Source organism: Lipotes vexillifer, unplaced genomic scaffold, assembly GCF_000442215.2.
Source record: "Lipotes vexillifer unplaced genomic scaffold, Lipotes_vexillifer_v1.1 scaffold695, whole genome shotgun sequence".
NCBI lineage: Eukaryota > Metazoa > Chordata > Mammalia > Artiodactyla > Lipotidae > Lipotes > Lipotes vexillifer.
This window is the reverse complement of record NW_006798057.1, coordinates 817,721-835,478: the sequence shown is the minus strand read 5'-3', so window position 1 is coordinate 835,478 and position 17,758 is coordinate 817,721. Positions and strand designations below refer to the sequence as shown.

The 17,758-nt window shown below is 45.3% G+C and overlaps 1 protein-coding gene across 1 annotated transcript in view; it reads right to left on the bottom strand.

The window, feature by feature from the left end:
- Positions 1-3,043, bottom strand: part of FAM169B (Protein) — a 34,216-nt gene extending 31,173 nt beyond the window's left edge. The window contains 2 exon segments of the mRNA XM_007472173.1: positions 2,709-2,886; positions 3,002-3,043. Coding sequence (XP_007472235.1) covers positions 2,709-2,886; positions 3,002-3,043 — 220 coding nt within the window.
- Positions 3,044-17,758: the final 14,715 nt, after the last annotated feature.

The following is a 17,758-nucleotide window of genomic DNA, read 5'->3' as shown; positions in this document are numbered from 1 at the left end:
CACTCTTTCAAGTCCATATGGAGTGTCTACCAAGATAAACCATATACAGGGCCGTAAAATAACTCTCAATAGTTTTCAAAATATTAAAATTTAATAAGATAATATAGTTACAGACTATATTATCTTATTGCAACAGAATTAAATTAGAAATCAACAAAAAATAAAACATCTGGAACAGCTCACAAATATCTGGAAATTTAAAACTCACTTTTAAAGAAACCACAGAAATCACAAAGTAAATTGGAAAATATTTTGAACTGAATTATAATGAAAATTGGTAAATGTTAAATTAGACCACTAAAATTTAACACTTCTGCTCTTTGAAAAAATTATTAAACCAAAATGAAAATGTTTTCAAAATATATCTGATTAAGAACCAATATCTAAAACACATAAAGGATGCTCAAAGCTCAATAATAAGAAAACAAATAATGCAATAAAAGTAGGCAGAAATATTTGAGCAGACACTTACCAAAGAAGATATATGACCATGACAAAAGCACATGAAAACATGATCAATATCATTAGTAAAATGCAAATTAAAACCAAAATTAGATACCACTTCCCATCTTGCAGACGACTAAAATTAAAAATACAACACCAAGTACCAGCAAGGATGTAGAGTGATTGGAACTGTCAAACATTGCTGGTGGCAATGTCTATATAATTATTCCATGGAAATGCTTTTATTCTGTCTCTCCAAAAATTAGCTAATCGAGAAATAGGCAGTAAAAAATGTTTTTAATTGGCAATGTATACCTGAAAAATATATTTTATTTATTTAACTTTCTACTCATTTGATACTTTTTAATATATAAATTTATTTATTTATTTATTTATTTATTTTTGGCTGTGTTGGACCCTCATTGCTGCGTGCAGGCTTTCTCTAGTTGCGGCGAGCAGGGGCTACTCTTCGTTGTGGTACAAGGGCTCCTCATTGCAGTGGCATCTCTTTGTTGTGGAGCATGGGCTCTAAGCACAAGGGCTTCAGCAGTTGTGGCACGCGAGCTCAGTAGTTGTGGCGCACAGGCTTAGTTCCTCCACGGCATGTGGGATCTTCCCAGACCAGGGATCGAACCCATGTCCCTTCGTTGGCAGGCAGATTCTTAACCATTGCACCACCAGGGAAGTCCCTCATTTGATACTTTTAAAACTAACTCAATTGTTGAGTAACTAACAGTCAATTGCCACTTAAAAAAATCAGTGCATGGATGAAAACAACAATACCTAGTAAGCAGCTTCAGAGAACTTTCCATCAAATTCGTGGAATTCGTCAGAAATGAAGAGGAGGCAGAAATCCAAGCTCCTAGACTGATCTGCCTCAACTCAACACCATAATATCCTCCTTCCACTCCAAGGTTCTGGCTCTGCCTTGGGAAGAATGAGGCAGCCACATCCAGCCTCTGCTTAATTCTCACAGAACAAAGTCTGGGGTATCACTGCAACCAGGAGCAACAGCAGCAGTGGGCAAGACCAAGGCCAAGCTCCTTCTGCCCCTTAGCTGTGGTTCTCACACATCAGGTTGGACTCTATTAAAAGTTTTTGTTTCTATTAGTAGGACATCTACAGCACAAATGATTTAGCTACAGATTTAAGACAAGCCATTTGGTAGAAGATGACAACAAATGGGTCTCCTAAGAAAGAGGAATTACAAAAATACTTCCATTTCAATTATTCTCCGGATCCTTGGTCTATCTAAATAATGACTAAAGAATACAGCCACCCCAAAAAGTGAAACAGTACATCAAAACCAAGGACAAAGGGCTTTCAGGACCCAAGGAGCTGAAAGACACCGGTGCTTCAGCCTCTATGACTGACCTTGACAAATAATTAATTACGTGACTTGCTTGCGTAGGAAACTGGTCATCTCACACCACACCGAGGGAAAAAACTGAAACGCAGATTTACTCCATCCTGGACAGGTGGAACACATACACAATGTGAACACAGCTCAAAACCATAATCATAGCCTTTTTATCCCCAGAGAAAAACACTCAACTCAGACAACAGCATATCTATGGTGGTGTACCTGGAAATTTTATTTTTGCTAAAATTCAGAACTTTGTAAGAATTAAATGATGGGGCTTGGACCAGTTGGGTCAGAGATGTTGACAGCCTTTCAAAATCAAAGAAACTATTAAAGAAAGCATCATTAAAGAAGAGACTGATCTCTTAGACAAAATAGTACAAGTTCCACACCCCCTGCTCATCACAGCCCCTAAAAATAAGTCCCAGGATTTTACCCTAACCTCGTTATCACGCCGACCTCCCTCTCTTCTGAGGTAATGTCTATAAATCTTGGCATCCAGTGTGCCTTTGCACCACATGTCAGCTATTAGCAATGGCATTTTTCCTGACAGCTAATTGGTAACATTAAAGAAAAGAAACGAAAAGCATTGTGCTTGCAAAGTCATTTTACAACCATTAACAGCAACAAGTATTTTATGGGGGACATGGCACTGCCTGGGAATCCAAGGACCATGATGAATATTCACTCTGCCAGTAAAACGAGAAATGTGGTGAAAATGAAATCCATACCTTCGGCTCATTTACATGACAGCTGAATTAGTGATACTTCTCGTGCCAGAAGATTCTCTCCAAGTAACGTTTGGGCTCAGGGAGTCCTCCAAGGCAGGCGGACACCCAGAAGCCTCCCCCACCCCGGAGCCTGAAGTGGCAGTGACCCCACACGGCCGCGTGGCCCTTACCTTTCCTTTTGGTTGTGTAAAATCCAACAGCTGCTCCGTCTCTCCACAGAATTTTAGCCTCCTCCTTCACAGAGTGAGGTAAAAAAAACATGTCATCATCATCCAAATTCCTCTCCAGTCTTCCAAAAATAACGACGTTTAGAATAAAAAGCACAATCCTTTCCCCAAATGACTGAACCTTTGAAGGAAAAACAAAAAGAACATCTAAGTGAGACAAGAGGGGAAAATCAGACACAATAAATTCTATGCTTGGAATCAACCCACACCCTGGAGCCAGGTGTGGGCTTCCCCACCATACAGTTCTTCTCATGCTCAAGATCCAAAATGCGGATCATAGTTTCTCACAGAGGTTTTCCCACCCCTGACCTTTCACATGCACTGGCCTCCAGGAGCAAGGAGCATGGCCAGAGGGGCCTCCTGGGTCTCCAGGACCACAGACATGGAATGTGACGAGACAGAGAACAATCAGTCACATGCCAGTGAAACAGGAGGTTACATAGAGGCAAGCAATTTCAGCAGAAACCCTGGATGTGTCCAGAGATAAACCCAGTCTGCCATTTTTAACAACAGCCCCAGAATTCTGACCCTCAGAAGGAGGGTAAATAATTGGAGATAATTATTGGTGTCCAGTTGCTACACCAAGAGCAACTGATTTTCAATGGCTTGTGACAGATTTTGAGCACATACTAGAGTCCCAACCCCAGAGAGTCACTGGGACTCAGGGCCTAGCCCATTCTAAGGTTACAAAATGGAACTGTCTCTCACCCATTGCAATGTCATGACAATTGAGGAAACTGTATTGTGGTCAAGGTCAGGCCCACAAAAGAGCTTGACCATTAACAAGTCAAAATGATTTCCTGCTCCTGCCTGTTCATACTCTCTGCATTTGTATCGCCCACGGATGGCACAGGTGTGGCATAAATGAAGGCCTCCCACTCCTGCACCCACAGCAGACATAACTAATCAATCGCCACTCTATGTGGCTGAGCCTGGATATGGTCTCAGGATCCTCCTAAATGCAGTCTCCCGGACAACTACAAGCAACCGCTAAAATGTGGCACTTGAGATGAAACCAATCAGCTAGTGACAAAGTGATGGTATTGTTTTATTAGCTTTTATTTCAACAACATTGCTGTGTGACAGCCTAAGGGTGTGGGTGTTTGTCGCCCCTTCCTATGCAGCACCGTGAAATCAGCAAGAGTATTACCAGGGCTGAGATTGCCCCCCACCTGCTACCATTCGATTCTCACCACCCGCCAGAGAGGTCCTGGTTTATAGGTAAGGAAATTGAAGCTCAAAGAGGCTAAGCAATTACATGTACTGATTTCCCTGCCTTGTTCCAAAGAGGCCTTAAGACAGCTGGACAAGGGCTCTGTCAAAGGCAGGCAGGTTTACAGCACCAGACCAGGACTTCTGAGTCCCAGGCCAGGGTACCAGCTACAGCCCAGCCAGTGGCTTCCTTCTGCACTTTCATCCATTAGAGCTTTGGGAAAGGGAAGTTTGATATAAATATGAATGTTTGGTTTTGTATTTAATACTGGACGCTTAAATGTTTATTATCATCACCATCATCATTGTGGTCATGGTTTCTTGGCCTAGATTTGCTGGGAGATCTTCAGCAACTCACAATGCCTTTCAGTTTCAGTTTCCTCCACTAATCAAGGGAGAAGACTGCCTAAGTGGTCTCTCAGACATTTGTATGTTTTTCAAATGCCCCGATAATAAAAATAAGTTAGCTTGCAGCCCTCTAGCAAATGGCACAAAGTGTTTAGTGCCAATAAACTTATTAATTGGCCCAGAATGCAAAATATTTCACCTTCATCTGGAGCCAAATCTTAGATGAGAAAAAGATTTGCAAAAGCCACACCAGCTTAACTCTGAGAAGCCACCTCAATTTTGTATCTCAGACAGTAGCAGCCAAATCAAATTCAGACTTTAAGAATAACTAGTTCATCATAAAACCCAAGGGGTGTAATGTGGGAGGCTATATTTTTCAACTTATAAAACCAAAAAGTTCAGAGGAAAGCCAGAAGAGAAAAACAGATTGCATCTGGCAGAAGGGAAATATCCAATCAAAAACTGGCAGGAGAAGAAAGGAGAAAAAGAAAATGCACTTAATTTGTCCAATTTCATTACAGGGGGAAAAAAATGTGTGACATGTGATTCTGACTTAGAAATGTTTCTCAAAACACAAAACTAAGAACCAGTTCTAATCCCTCAATTAGGACCACTAATTATGTTCACAGAAAGAACACTAAGAAAGTTGGTTTTTTGTTTGGTTTGGTTTGGTTTGGTAATTTGTAAAGAAGAGCTGGCTAAGAAACAGAATGTAATTAAAAGAAAAAAAAAGTCAAGACACCAAGTTCTGTAAATGGAGAGGGAAACTATCCCTACATACAGCTGGGGCAGACAGATCTTTACAACCTGCTTCATTAAGTGGAATTAACATCCAAGTATCTCTCTGTTCACAACATAAGCCACATTTTCAGAAAATGTGAGGGTTTTCCTCATCTAAATTTAGAAGAATTGATACACAAGGGAAGTGACCACTCTTGTTCTGAAAAATATATATATATTTAAAAAGCAAATCGAACTCTTCCTGGGATTCAGAACACCCAACCGCTCATACCACCTGCTTCATGCACAGACAATGACACACACAGGCAGATGTGTGTGTGTGTGTATGCCAGGCAGCACCCATTTGCTGAATCTCCAGCCATCGTTAACTTACTGGAAGAAAACCCTTTTCAAAATAATATCTATCGGGCTTCCCTGGTGGTGCAGTGGTTAAGAATCTGCCTGCCAATGCAGGGGACACAGGTTCGAGCCCCAGTCCGGGAAGATCCCACATGCCGTGGAGCAACTAAGCCTATGCGTCACAACTACTGAGCCTGTGCTCTAGAGCCTGCGAGCCACAACTACTGAGACCACGTGCTACAACTACTGCAGCCTGCGTGCCTAGAGCCCATGCTCCGCAACAGGAGAAGCCACCACAATGAGAAGCCCTCGCACCGCAATGAAGAGTAGCCCCTGCTCGCCACAACTAGAGAAAGCCCACGCGCAGCAACGAAGACCCAACACAGCATAAAATAAAATAAAATAAATAATAATAATAATGTCTATCAAGTCAATTAAAACCAGACCTGAAAACATCCTGCAATTTGTGACAACATGGATGGAAGTTGAGGGTATTATACTGAGTGAAATAAGGGGAAAGACAAACACTGCGTGATCTCATACATGTAACATGAAAGAGCCAAACTCATAGCAACAGAGACTAGAGTGGTGGTTGCCAGGAGCTGGCGGTGGGGGAGAGGGAAAGATGGTCAGAAGGTTCAAACTTCCAGTTATAAGACGAACAAGTTCTGGGGATCTAATATGCAGCATAGTGATTGTAGCTAATGATACTGTATTACATACTTGAAAGTTGCTAAGAGAGGAGGTCTTAAATGTTCTCACCACAAAAAAGAAATGGCAATTATGTGATGTGATGCAGGTGTTAACTAACACTGGTGGTAATCATTTTGCAGTGTATCAAATCAACGCATTGTGCAACTTAAACTTACACAGTGTTATATGTCAATTATATCTCAACAAAGCTGGGGGAAAAACAGACTTGAAAAAGACAACCCATAGACTGGGGAGAAATATTTGTGAATCGTATATGCAATAAGAACTTGCATCTAGAATATAGAAAAACTCTTACAACTCAACAGGAAAAAGTCAATCCAATTAAAAAGTGGGCCAAGGGGGCTTCCCTGGTGGCACAGTGGTTAAGAATCCACCTGCCAATTGCAGGGGACACGGGTTCAAGCCCCTGTCCGGGAAGATCCCACATGCCATGGAGCAACTAAGACTGTGCGCCACAACCACTGAGCCTGCGCTCTAGAGCTCATGTGCCACAACTACTGAAGCCCACGTGCCTAGAGCCCGTGCCCTGCAATGAGAAGCCCACACACTGCAACAAAGAGTAAACTCGCCGCAACTAGAGAAAGCCCACGTGCAGCAACAAAGACCCAACACAGCCAAAAATTTTAAAAGTAAATAAATTTTTTAAAAAGTGGGCCAAGGATTTTAATAGATATTTTCCCCAAAAGGACATATGAATGGCAAATAAGTACATGGAAAGATATTGAACATCCTTAGCCACAAGGAACCCTCACCCTTGCCATCCTAGGTCTCTATAAGCCACAGTGCTTCAAAGACCACCAGGCCTGCTGTCAGAGAGACTAGCATTTGTGTCCAGTTAAATCACTTACAAGCTGTGTGGCTCAGCTTCAATTTCTTTGTCTGCAAAACAAATACCTTAAAGATTCTGAAGTCAGATAATCCCTGTGAAAAGTCTGGGTAATACACAGGCTAGCATCTAACATAATATCTACCTCATAGTAAGTACCAATAAACACTACTGGAATGCAATATACAGAACCTCCCTACACCCTAGAGAGATGATGTGGATTAAAGTTTCAAAATTAAGATGTGAGAGGCCACTCAGGAAGGTAAGAGAGATTTACCAATAGCCAGGTATCTGTTGCATATAGCCATTTACTACTATTTTCCTTGCTGGCAGGGTGTTATAGATTGAACTGTGTCCCCCAAAAAGATATTAAAGTCCTAACCCCCAGTACCTATGAATGTGATTTATTTGGAAATAGAGTCTTTGCAGATGATCACGTCAAGATGAGGTCATTCGGGTGGGCCCTAATCCAACATGACTGCTGTCCACGTGGAAAAGGGGAATTTGGACAAAGATAGACAGACAAAGAGGGAAAAGGATGGGAAGACACAGGGAGAATGTCATTGATAAGCCAAGGAAAGCTGAGGCCACCATAAGTTAGGAGAGAGGCCTGGAACAGATTCTCCCTCACAGCTCTCGGAAGAAACCAACCCTGCCAACACCTTGATTTTGGACTTCTAGCCTCTGGGCCTGGGAAATGATATACTTCCGTTGTTTCAACCACCCAGTTTGTTGGCACTTTGTTACAGCAGTCCTAGAAAATGAATCCACAGGGGTAGACTGCTTTAAATTATTAACATGATAATAAGTACACTGACCTTTAAAACCTGTTTTGCAATGTCCACTTAAATTTGCAATACCTCACCTTCATCAGACCTTCTCTTGCAGGATCAGAGGTTCTTAGTACATCTTCAATGGTCCACCAGGACTCCTTCATGTAAACAGCCACAACTAAAGAGGAAGCCAAGAGAAAACAATGATGTACACATGGCCAACTGGCCACCAAAGGGGCAGTTTTAGCAACATGCAGCCACTGTGAAGGTGCAAAGGAAAGTTATGTGCGGCAAAAGCAGGCGATGTTTCTAGAGCTGAGTTGTCTGAGAGCACTGACCAGGACAGAGTGACCACTGTCACCTGAAAGGACTTCACAGGTGTCTGCAGAGATGGCCTGTTGTTGACCCCAACACAGGAAGTACCCCAATGCTACTGGGCGCAAGAGGCTACACACCAATATTGACAAATTCAATGGGTGAGAATTATATATTTTTTCAAAGTCCAACTATGTGACACAACTTGGAACTCCGCAAATTTAGTCAAATCCAACATTATCTAAGGGCATGGAACAAACCATCTTCTTATCACCCTCGGTGCTGGGTTTGACGCTGGTTTCTTTTACATGCTTTTCTTTCATTCTCACGATGAAATTGTCATCTGCATTTTTCTGAGGACGCTAACATTCTGAGAGGGGAAGGCAAAAAGCTAGGAGGGCTGAGGTCGGGTCCAACCCTCAGCCACTGGACTCCAAGTTCAGTGCTCTTTCCAAGAGGCCAGAGATGGGTCAGCTGTTGATGAGGAATAATCATGCAGGGGTGGTGGTGGGGCTTTGGATAAGAAGACTCTCAACCTCACTAAGCCCCAGATTCCTCATCAGAGCTGCCCAAACTGATCACCCAAGGTGGCTAACAAATTCCAATGAGGATCAGGTGTGAAACACCCAACACAGGGCCAGGCAGGTAGGATGCCCTCAGCACCTGCTAATGAATGCGTCAGTTCTCCCCTGCTCATGCTGCAGTTGCTAGGTCCCATCATTCCACCTGCTGCCCCAGGACAGGATCCACTCCCTCCCCAACCCTGAATGCTACTGGTCCATCTCTCCAGGTAACTGAGAGCACTCCACCTGGTCCCCTGTCCCCCCAGTCTCCCCTGCCAATCTATCCCTCCTGAGGGGCCACTCCAAATGCAAATGCAATCATGGCCTCTGCCTCTTGTCTCTCCTTTCCTTGCTTAAAAATTACATTTTAAAACACTAAAGTCACTTTGGTTATTTTCTGGTATTTTATTTTTTAAAAATATTTTATTTTTTTTGTTTTCAAGAGAAGTTTTAGGTTCATGGCAAAAGTGAGAGGAAGGTACAGAGATTTCCCATATTCCCCCTCCCCCACACACACATCCCCCACTATCATCATCCCCCACCAGAGTGGTACATTTGTTACAACTGATGGACCTACAACTGATGGACCTACATCATATCATCCAAAGTTCTAGTTTACATTATGGTTCACTCTATGGGTTTGACCAAATGTATCATCACATGTATCCATCACTATGATAACACAGAGTATTTTCATTGCCCTAAAAACTCTCTGTGCTCTGCCTGTTCATCCCTCCTCACCACCCCTTACCCCTGGCAACCACTGATCATTTTTCTGTCTCCATAGTTTTGCCTTTTCCAGAATGGCATATAATTGGAGTCATCGGATTAGTTTCTTTCCCCTAGTGAAATGCATTGAAGGTTACTCTATGTCTTTTCATGGCTTGATAGCTCAAAATTCTTCTCAGCACCGTATTTGGTGCTGAAATATTCCACTGTCTGAAGGTACCACGGTTTAGTTCTCCCCCACTATCTTTTTATACCCCTTTAATTGCCATTTTTATACCTGTTTCTCAAGCCAGGTATCTGAGCCCAAGGGGTCCAAAAGCCACAGATAAAAAGATACATCTTCCCAGTCAAATCTTTTTGGCTGAAGAGTTGAAGGAAAATAACACAGAGTAGAAAACAAAAGGAAAATAACACAGAGTAGAAAAACACAGAGTAGTAGTACTCATTTAATGTAAGGCTCAAGACTTTAAAACAAATTTTGTGGGGCAATCAAGTTAAGCTGCCACCACCTCCTTCCCTATTCCTCTCTGCTCTTTGAGGAACTTTCATAGAAAACCCTGTGAAGACCAGGTGATGACACTAGCTATTGTCAAGCACTAACTCTGCACAGTCCCTCCCTCCTCTCCAAAGACCAACAGCATCTAATTCACTGTCAGTTTCATACCATTGGTGAATTTTATCTTCTCCAACAATAGTTCCAAAATTGATACAGCCGACTGAGAGAGAAGTGCCAATTAAATGCCTGACATCTGCCTTCACTTATTCAACTAAATTCATGTTCCAAATGGCACCTACTAGAACTTGCAAGAGGCTTATAAAACCATAAGGATTATTTCCCTGCTTAACAAGGTGAATCAATAAAAGATGTTCAATTTACTAATACAGTGTATTACTGTAATACAGATGTTCAATTTACTAAGACAGTTTCAAACAGGAAATGTGTTATGATTTGGTGTTTGCGTGGTGCCTTGCAAGTTACACGGTGCACTGCAGAGCATTAATTAGCCACACAAGTTGTCACAAAATAGACTGAATTTTTTTCAAAACTAATATTAAGCTGTTAAGTGTACATAACAATGAAGGTGAAGTCTGATCAAATGTAATAGGCTTAAAATGAATTGTCCTCAAACACAACTCTTGAAAAAGAGTCAGCCTTCCAAAGAATAGCAGCTTTTGATCAGAAAAGCCTGCTACCTAGTCAAGAGGAATGGGGCCAGAGTCCTCGGAGAGAGGCTGTTTCCAGCTCAGCAAGGACAAAAGATGGACCTGGGGGACTGGCAGGCATTGCAGAGCCAGCCTTGGGGCATCGCTTTTGAGACCCTGGAGCCAGCAGGTTCCAAGAGTTAGAAAGTGGAAACTGGGGCCTTCCCTGGTGGCCCAGTGGTAAAGAATCTGCCTTCCAATGCAGGGGACGCAGGTTCGATCCCTGGTCAGGGAACTAAGATTCCCACATGCAGCAGGGCAACTAAGCCCACGCACCACAACTACAGTGCTCGCATGCCTCAACTAGAGAGCCTGCGCGCCGCAAACTACAGAGCCCATGCACCTTGGAGCCCGCGTGCCACAATGAGAGAAAGAAAATCCCACACCACAACTAGAGAGAAGCCTGTGCTCCACAATGAAAGATCCTACATGCCGCAATGAAGATCCCATGTGCTGCAACTAAGACAGCCTAAATAAATAAAAAAAATAAAATAAAATAAAATGAAACTGGAAACCACACATCCATACTTTTAAAAGAAAAATACAATCCCGATCAGTACCCTCTGGCTCTCCACCATCTAGGACCTGGGAGACTGGACCCCTGCAAAAGGCTGAGCAGTGGTGACAGCAGTCGATGGGGCATTGTGGGTCACAGGCCAGCCTTGCTTCACTGATTTAATTCCCCTCTCCCCATGAGTGACATGTAACCACAAAGAAGATGCCAGTAATGGATTTTATTCTATAATACCCCAAGGTCTTCCAAACATGTTAAGACAGTGAGGTCCCTAAGGCTGACTCCCAGTGGCCTGGCTTCATCAAGCCTCAGCAGGATGAACTGAATTCAACTACCTGGGGCTGGGTTCCTGAATGCACGAATGGCCCTGTCCCAGGTCTCCAGAGGCTGATGAGTAAGTCTCCATCCTTGCCCCTGGGAGTTGGTAGCCTGCAGAGAAGCGAGAGCTAGACAAGCTGATGTGATATAGGGCAGGACGTGATAGGTGCTAGAATCGAGCTGGGAGCCACAGAGTCCAGAGGACGCAGAGGAGGGGGTCAGTTCTGCTGAGGGGTTTGGGAAAGCATCCCTGGGAAATTCGCCAGCTCGGGCTCTGGATCACTGTGTAAGGCTTCAAAACAGGCAGAGATGACATGCGAGGGCAGAGTAACCCATGAGCAGAGGCACAGAGCCCTACAAGTCCAAGGCCACACTCAGGGCACCCCAAGCATTGGGGGTAGCTGGGCAAGGCTTAAACAAGGGAGAGGCAGAGCTGCAAACATCGATTATAGCAAGGTTGCAGGATACACAGCTAATATGCAAAAGCCCACCACTTCCCTGTATGCCAGCAATGAACAAGTAGAATTTGAAATTAAAAACAATACCATTTACATTAGCACCCCTCAAAAATGAGATAACTTAGGCTTATACAAAATGAAATACTTAGATTTATGCAATCTAACAAAAATATGTGTAAGAGCTATACAAGGAAAATTACAAAACTCTGATTAACAAAATCAAATAAAGACTAAAGAGATATTCTATGTTCTCGAATAGGAAACCTCAATATTATCAAGATGTCAGTTCTTCCCAACTTGACCTATAGGTTCAATGCAATTCCAATCAAAATCCCAAGAAGTTATTTTGTGGATTTCACCAAAATGATTCTAAAGTTTACATAGAGAGGCCAAAGACAACACTGAAGGAGAACAAACTTGGAGGACTGACACTACTCAACTTCAAGACTTACTATAAAGCTACAGTAACCCAGACAGTGTGGTATCAGTGGAAGACAGGTCAATGGAACAGAATGTAGAGCCCAGAAATAGACCCACGTAAATGTAGGCAACTTCTATTTGGTCAACTTTGACAGAGAAGCAAAGGCAACACAATGGAACAAAGATAGTCCTTCCAACAAACGGTGCTGGAACAACCGGACATCCACACACATAAAAATAAATCTCAACACAGACCTTTCACTCTACTCTTCACAGCCATCTCAACAAACATAAACCAGTGCTGACGGAGAGCAAGACAACATAAGGCATTTTGGATACCTCCCTATGGACCTGGTGTAGGGAGAACACAGACTTCAGAGCCAGGTGGGGTTCAGATTCCAGCTTCTTCAAGGTGTGACCTTCACCCTTCCCCACCTCGAGTCCCCCACCTGTCACATGGAGCCCACGACATCCTCTCACTTGGCCGTTATGCAGATTTGGTGAAAGAGCTCGTTTCACCAAACTGCTTTGCCCAAAGGGAAGCTTTTCAGTGGTGTCCAAAAGCTTCCTCCACCTGCTTCAAGTGTTGCTCTGGGATTCCAAAGAAGTATGAAAAGCCCTTTGTTATTTGCTGGCTTTTGTCAGTGATACAATGGAAGCTGCTTGCTAACACTGGGTTTCTTCCTGGGAGCTCCCTCTCCAAACTTTCTGCTCTGGTTTGCAGGGAAATGTCTGTCTTTCTTCCCCAGCTTGATTGCTGCCATCCTATCCGCTGCCTCCTAACGTGAGTGGGGACACATTCCTACTCACCACATTTGCTCACGACTGGTCCTTTTCCATCAGGGTGCGTTAAGCCAACCATCACATCCCTCACTTCCTCCTTCCAGGGCTGTGGGGACGCATCACGCCTGATCAAGGCACACACTTTCACCTGCCCAGAACCTCCCAACAAGATTTTTTTTTTTAAGGGCTTCAAATGCTTGGCTATCTATCATCTATCTATCTATCTATCTATTTACTTATTTATTTATTTATGGCTGTGTTGGGTATTCCTTTCTGTGCGAGGGCTTTCTCTAGTTGTGGCAAGCGGGGGCCACTCTTCATCGCAGTGCGCGGGCCTCTCACTATCGCGGCCACTCTTGTTGCAGAGCACAGGCTCCAGACGCGCAGGCTCAGTAGTTGTGGCTCACGGGCCTAGCTGCTCCATGGCATGTGGGATCTTCCCAGACCAGGGCTCGAACCCAAGTCCCCTGCATTAGCAGGCAGATTCTCAACCACTGCGCCACCACGGAAGCCCCCAACAAGATTTTTTTTTTTTTTTCCCATACGTGGGCCTCTCAACTGTTGTGGCCTCTCCCGTTGCGGAGCACAGGCTCCGGACACACAGGCTCAGCTGCCATGGCTCACGGGCCCAGCCACTCCGCAGCATGTGGGATCTTCCCAGACCGGGGCACGAACCCGTGTCCCCTGCATCGGCAGGCGGACTCTCAACCCAACAAGATTTTTAAACCTTTCATCTTGCCTAAGATTTCTTAATAGAGCTAAGTCCTTTTTTATTTAAATATTTTTAAATCAATCAATACAACAAACATTTTTTAAAAGTTAGTGTAATTTTTCCACAGTACAGGTCAGGGAGAGCTGATTGTCACGCATCACCTTGGATGGGTGGGCTGTGGCAGTGGGGAGCTGTCCTGAGAAGGACTTTGAGGCCACCGTCCAGCTCAGCAAGGAAAAGCACTGTAGAGATCAACACCCAGCGGGGGACAGTGGCTCGTGTGGCCGTGCTTGCTGTCCCTCCTCATCTGCCCAGCACGAAGGACGCGGGAGGCAACAAAGTGGCTCAGGACCCTGCAGAGGTCACAATTCTGAAGCACATGGTGCTCATCCAACCCACATGTTGAGAAGCTATTATGTACAGAGCACATAATAAATCCACTGGAGGAATTAAATTTAGACTCTGGCTTAAGACACTTACAGCTTGGAGGAGGAGACAGTGCCTGGGATGCGAAGCACCTCTGGCCAGGGAGGGGTTGGGGGCCACACACCCTGCAGACCACCAGCAGCCGCCATGCTTCAGAGGAGAGGGACATGACCTGATTACTGTTTTAAAGTAATAATATTCACCAGAACCACATGTCCAAGCATCCACCAAGCGTCTGGCTGACTTTTTTTCAGGTGAGGCTCAGAAGGGTTAAGAAACTCAAGATCAGGTGCCTGTAAACAGCAGTGTTGGGACTGGATGTGAACCGGCTCTCACTGACTCCAGAGCCCCCGCTCTAACCTCTATACTCCCGGTGAAGAATGGACAAAGAGACAAGGGGACAGAGCTGAGTCCAGACTCCATGAAGGCCGACAGAGTAGGGAAGACAAAGATGAGAGGAGAGACAAGGAGGCGACAAGCCAAGACAGCGATGAGAAAGGAGAGGCCGGCACGGAAAGACCTGAACAGAGTGGGCCTTGTTTTGCACATCAAGACGGGGAGGAGGGCTGCCATTTATTCAGCAAACACTGACAAGTTCAGGCACTGTACTTGGCACCACGGATCTAGGGCAGAAGACACTGCCCAGCAGGAGTGAGAGAGGCCACCAGGCCAGGACCACACAGACCATGACCAGCACCCAAGAGGGACGCAGCATCAGGCACCTACTCAAGGGCTATGTCTTCATCCATTCACGCTGCTGTGACAAAATACCACAGTCTGGGTGGCTTATAACAACACAAATTTACTTCTCACATTTCTGGACACTGGAAGTCTGAGATCAGGGTGCCAGCATGGTCAGGTTCTGAAGAGACCCCTTCTGGGTTGCAGACAGCTGACTTCCCACGGTGTCCTTATTCGAGGAGACTCCACCCTCATGACCTAAGCACCTCCCAAAGGCCCCACATCCCAACCCCATTACATGGGCTTAGGATTTCAACATATAAATTTGGTGGGTGACACAAATATTCAGACCATAGCAAGCTGTCTGGAAGGGCTAGGCAGAGTTCCAAGAATAGGCCTGAGCCAGACGGGGCTCTGGTGCTGGGGTCTCTGGGGACCAGGTTGAGGTACTGGCTTTGTCAGTCTCTGGAGGAGTCCAATCAATGCGAGACATGATCAGAGTGGTGGTTTAGAGAGAGAACAGCTGGGTTATGCCCAGGTGGGAAGAATTAGTCCTTTTGAAATTAAGAAGAAAAAAAAGAAAAAGGTTATTTGAGAAGGATCACACTGGATTCGGGTGTAGGTAAGGCTGGAGACAAGGAGGGCAATGGGAGCCTGTGGTCATCCAGCCAAGAAGTAAGGAGGGGCTGAGTGCAGCAGTCATGCTGGCAGGGAGGGAGATGCTCGGGTGGCAGAAAAGACCACCTGGGAATCAAACTGGTCCTAAGGCAGAAGAGAGAGGGAAGGCAGGACAGCAGCCAGCTCCCAAGCTTGAGGAGATGCACGCAGGTATCTTCACCAGGAGGAAGTCAGGACGAGGAAGAGGTGTGAGGGTTTCAGTTTTGAAATGCCTGTTAGAGATAGCAAGGTCAGGGTGGCCAGCAGGTGGCTGGATACACAGCCAGAGGTGAGCAGAGACAGAGAAGGCCCATTCCCCACACCATCATAGCAACCAAGGAGGGAAGAGCACGCATGTGCATGCTTGCGCACGCGCACACCCTCCCCCGCCACAAACACACACCCTACCTCCCCACAATAACTGCAAGCTGTTCACATACTGGCCCATGGTTTACACTTCTTCAGTCACAACCGAAGGAGCTTCAGGTCTGCCTGTTACCCCCCACCAGCCTCCCCCAATTGCTCCCCTGGAGTCTAAGCCGCCACTGCCCTGTTACAAATCTAAGAAACATGTACTTCCCCCAAAAAAGAGCACAGTTAAACCAAAGTGACAGGCCATCTTCCCAAAAGCAAAATACACGTAGGAAAAAAATGCTGAAAAGTTCTGGCAGAGGACAGCACATAAACACATTCCAAGGCATTGCATGACTTTTATGCAACATTGACTGAGCCGGTCAATAATTTAAGGGGAGGGGAAAAATACGCAAGTTGACATAGCAACTGTCATATCGCATTACTCGGGCTACCATTTCCATACAGATGTCTTCCTTAGAGGAAAACGCTTCCCCAGATGCCCTGTGAACTTGGGCACCTCTTTGCCAAGGAGAAGGAAACATCTGGTTTGTAGTATATCTGCATCAACTTCCCTGTGGTTCTTAGGCCCTTCTTGCCTTCGGCGACTTTGTTTCCGTGAGTGGAGATTTTAACTCCAGGAAGACCAGGTGAGATGTGGTGCCTGGATCCTGAGGCACAGCTGGACGGCAAGGTGTTGGAGGCAGAAAGAAGCCCACACCAGAGCTAGTCTATCTAGGAAAGGCATCTTAAAATCACAGGCCGCACCAAGGCAAGTACAGCAAGTTTCTCAGGGTTGGGGGGAAGCACGGAGAGGTGCAGACAGCCCAAGCTGCAGTGGTAAAACCCTAGGATGCCTCAAAGAAGCACCCCCATCCCCACACATCCGTGACGCTAGGAATATTTTCCTTGGAGCTTCTCTGTTTTCCAAACACCATTAGTCCCTTGGTAAGAATGACATGTTTTTTGTTTGTGGGATGCTGTTTTCCCCTACATTGACATCCAACTCACAGTAAGTGTCATAAATTCATAAGGAATAAAGAAGGAAATCCCAAACAATAGCCAACACGTGCTCCCAAACACACAGTGCTGTCACTGCAAATAGCTCTTCAATCTGCATCCATCATGGCCCACGGAAAACAGAACTCCCTTGGTTTCTAGCATGGAGCTCTCTTAGCTTACGTGAAGTCAGGTCCCACTCAACCTGGGGGCCACCTGACACCAGCTGAGATTGCACAGCCACACGGGCGCCTTAGCCACCAGGAGAAGCCGGTATTTAAATCGAGCCTGAATTTCTGGCCAGAACTCTTTTCCCCAAAACTGTCAAACCCACTTAAGCGGGACTCCCCCATGTAGAAGGTTGGGAGGGTGGGATCCATTTCAGGCTAACTCTCCTTTATTCAAAATGCAAGCACAGACTTAAACGTAAAGATTCAATGTCCATGGGATCACGGGAGGCTGCACCAACGAGGGTGCTAATCAGGCGGTCCCTGAACCCTTGGGGTTCGTGAGTCCGCGGGGGTCCTCACACTTCAAAGCCAGGAAAACTGTAATTACTTCTCCACATGCTGAAACCCAGACTTCACCAGGGCAACTAGCCTCTCCTCCACTCCTGCCATATGAGCTTGGTTTTTACCGGAGATACGAAATCCACTTCCCTGACTCAGGTCCACAGGTTCATCCTGCTAACAGAGCTGGGTTTAGCCCCATCCATCCCACTCACCGGGAGGCCTGACCTCTCCCTTCAAGGCAAACAGGGGACCAGGAGCTGCTCTAGCTGGGTGCGTCCTTCCTGAAGGTCAGAAATTCACAGCGCCTCCCCCTACCCCATCTTCTGGCCTTTCCCCCAACCCCTCCCCCAAATCTGGGCAGCCTTCTCAGGGCCGAGGAACGTCCCAGAAAGGGCCTTC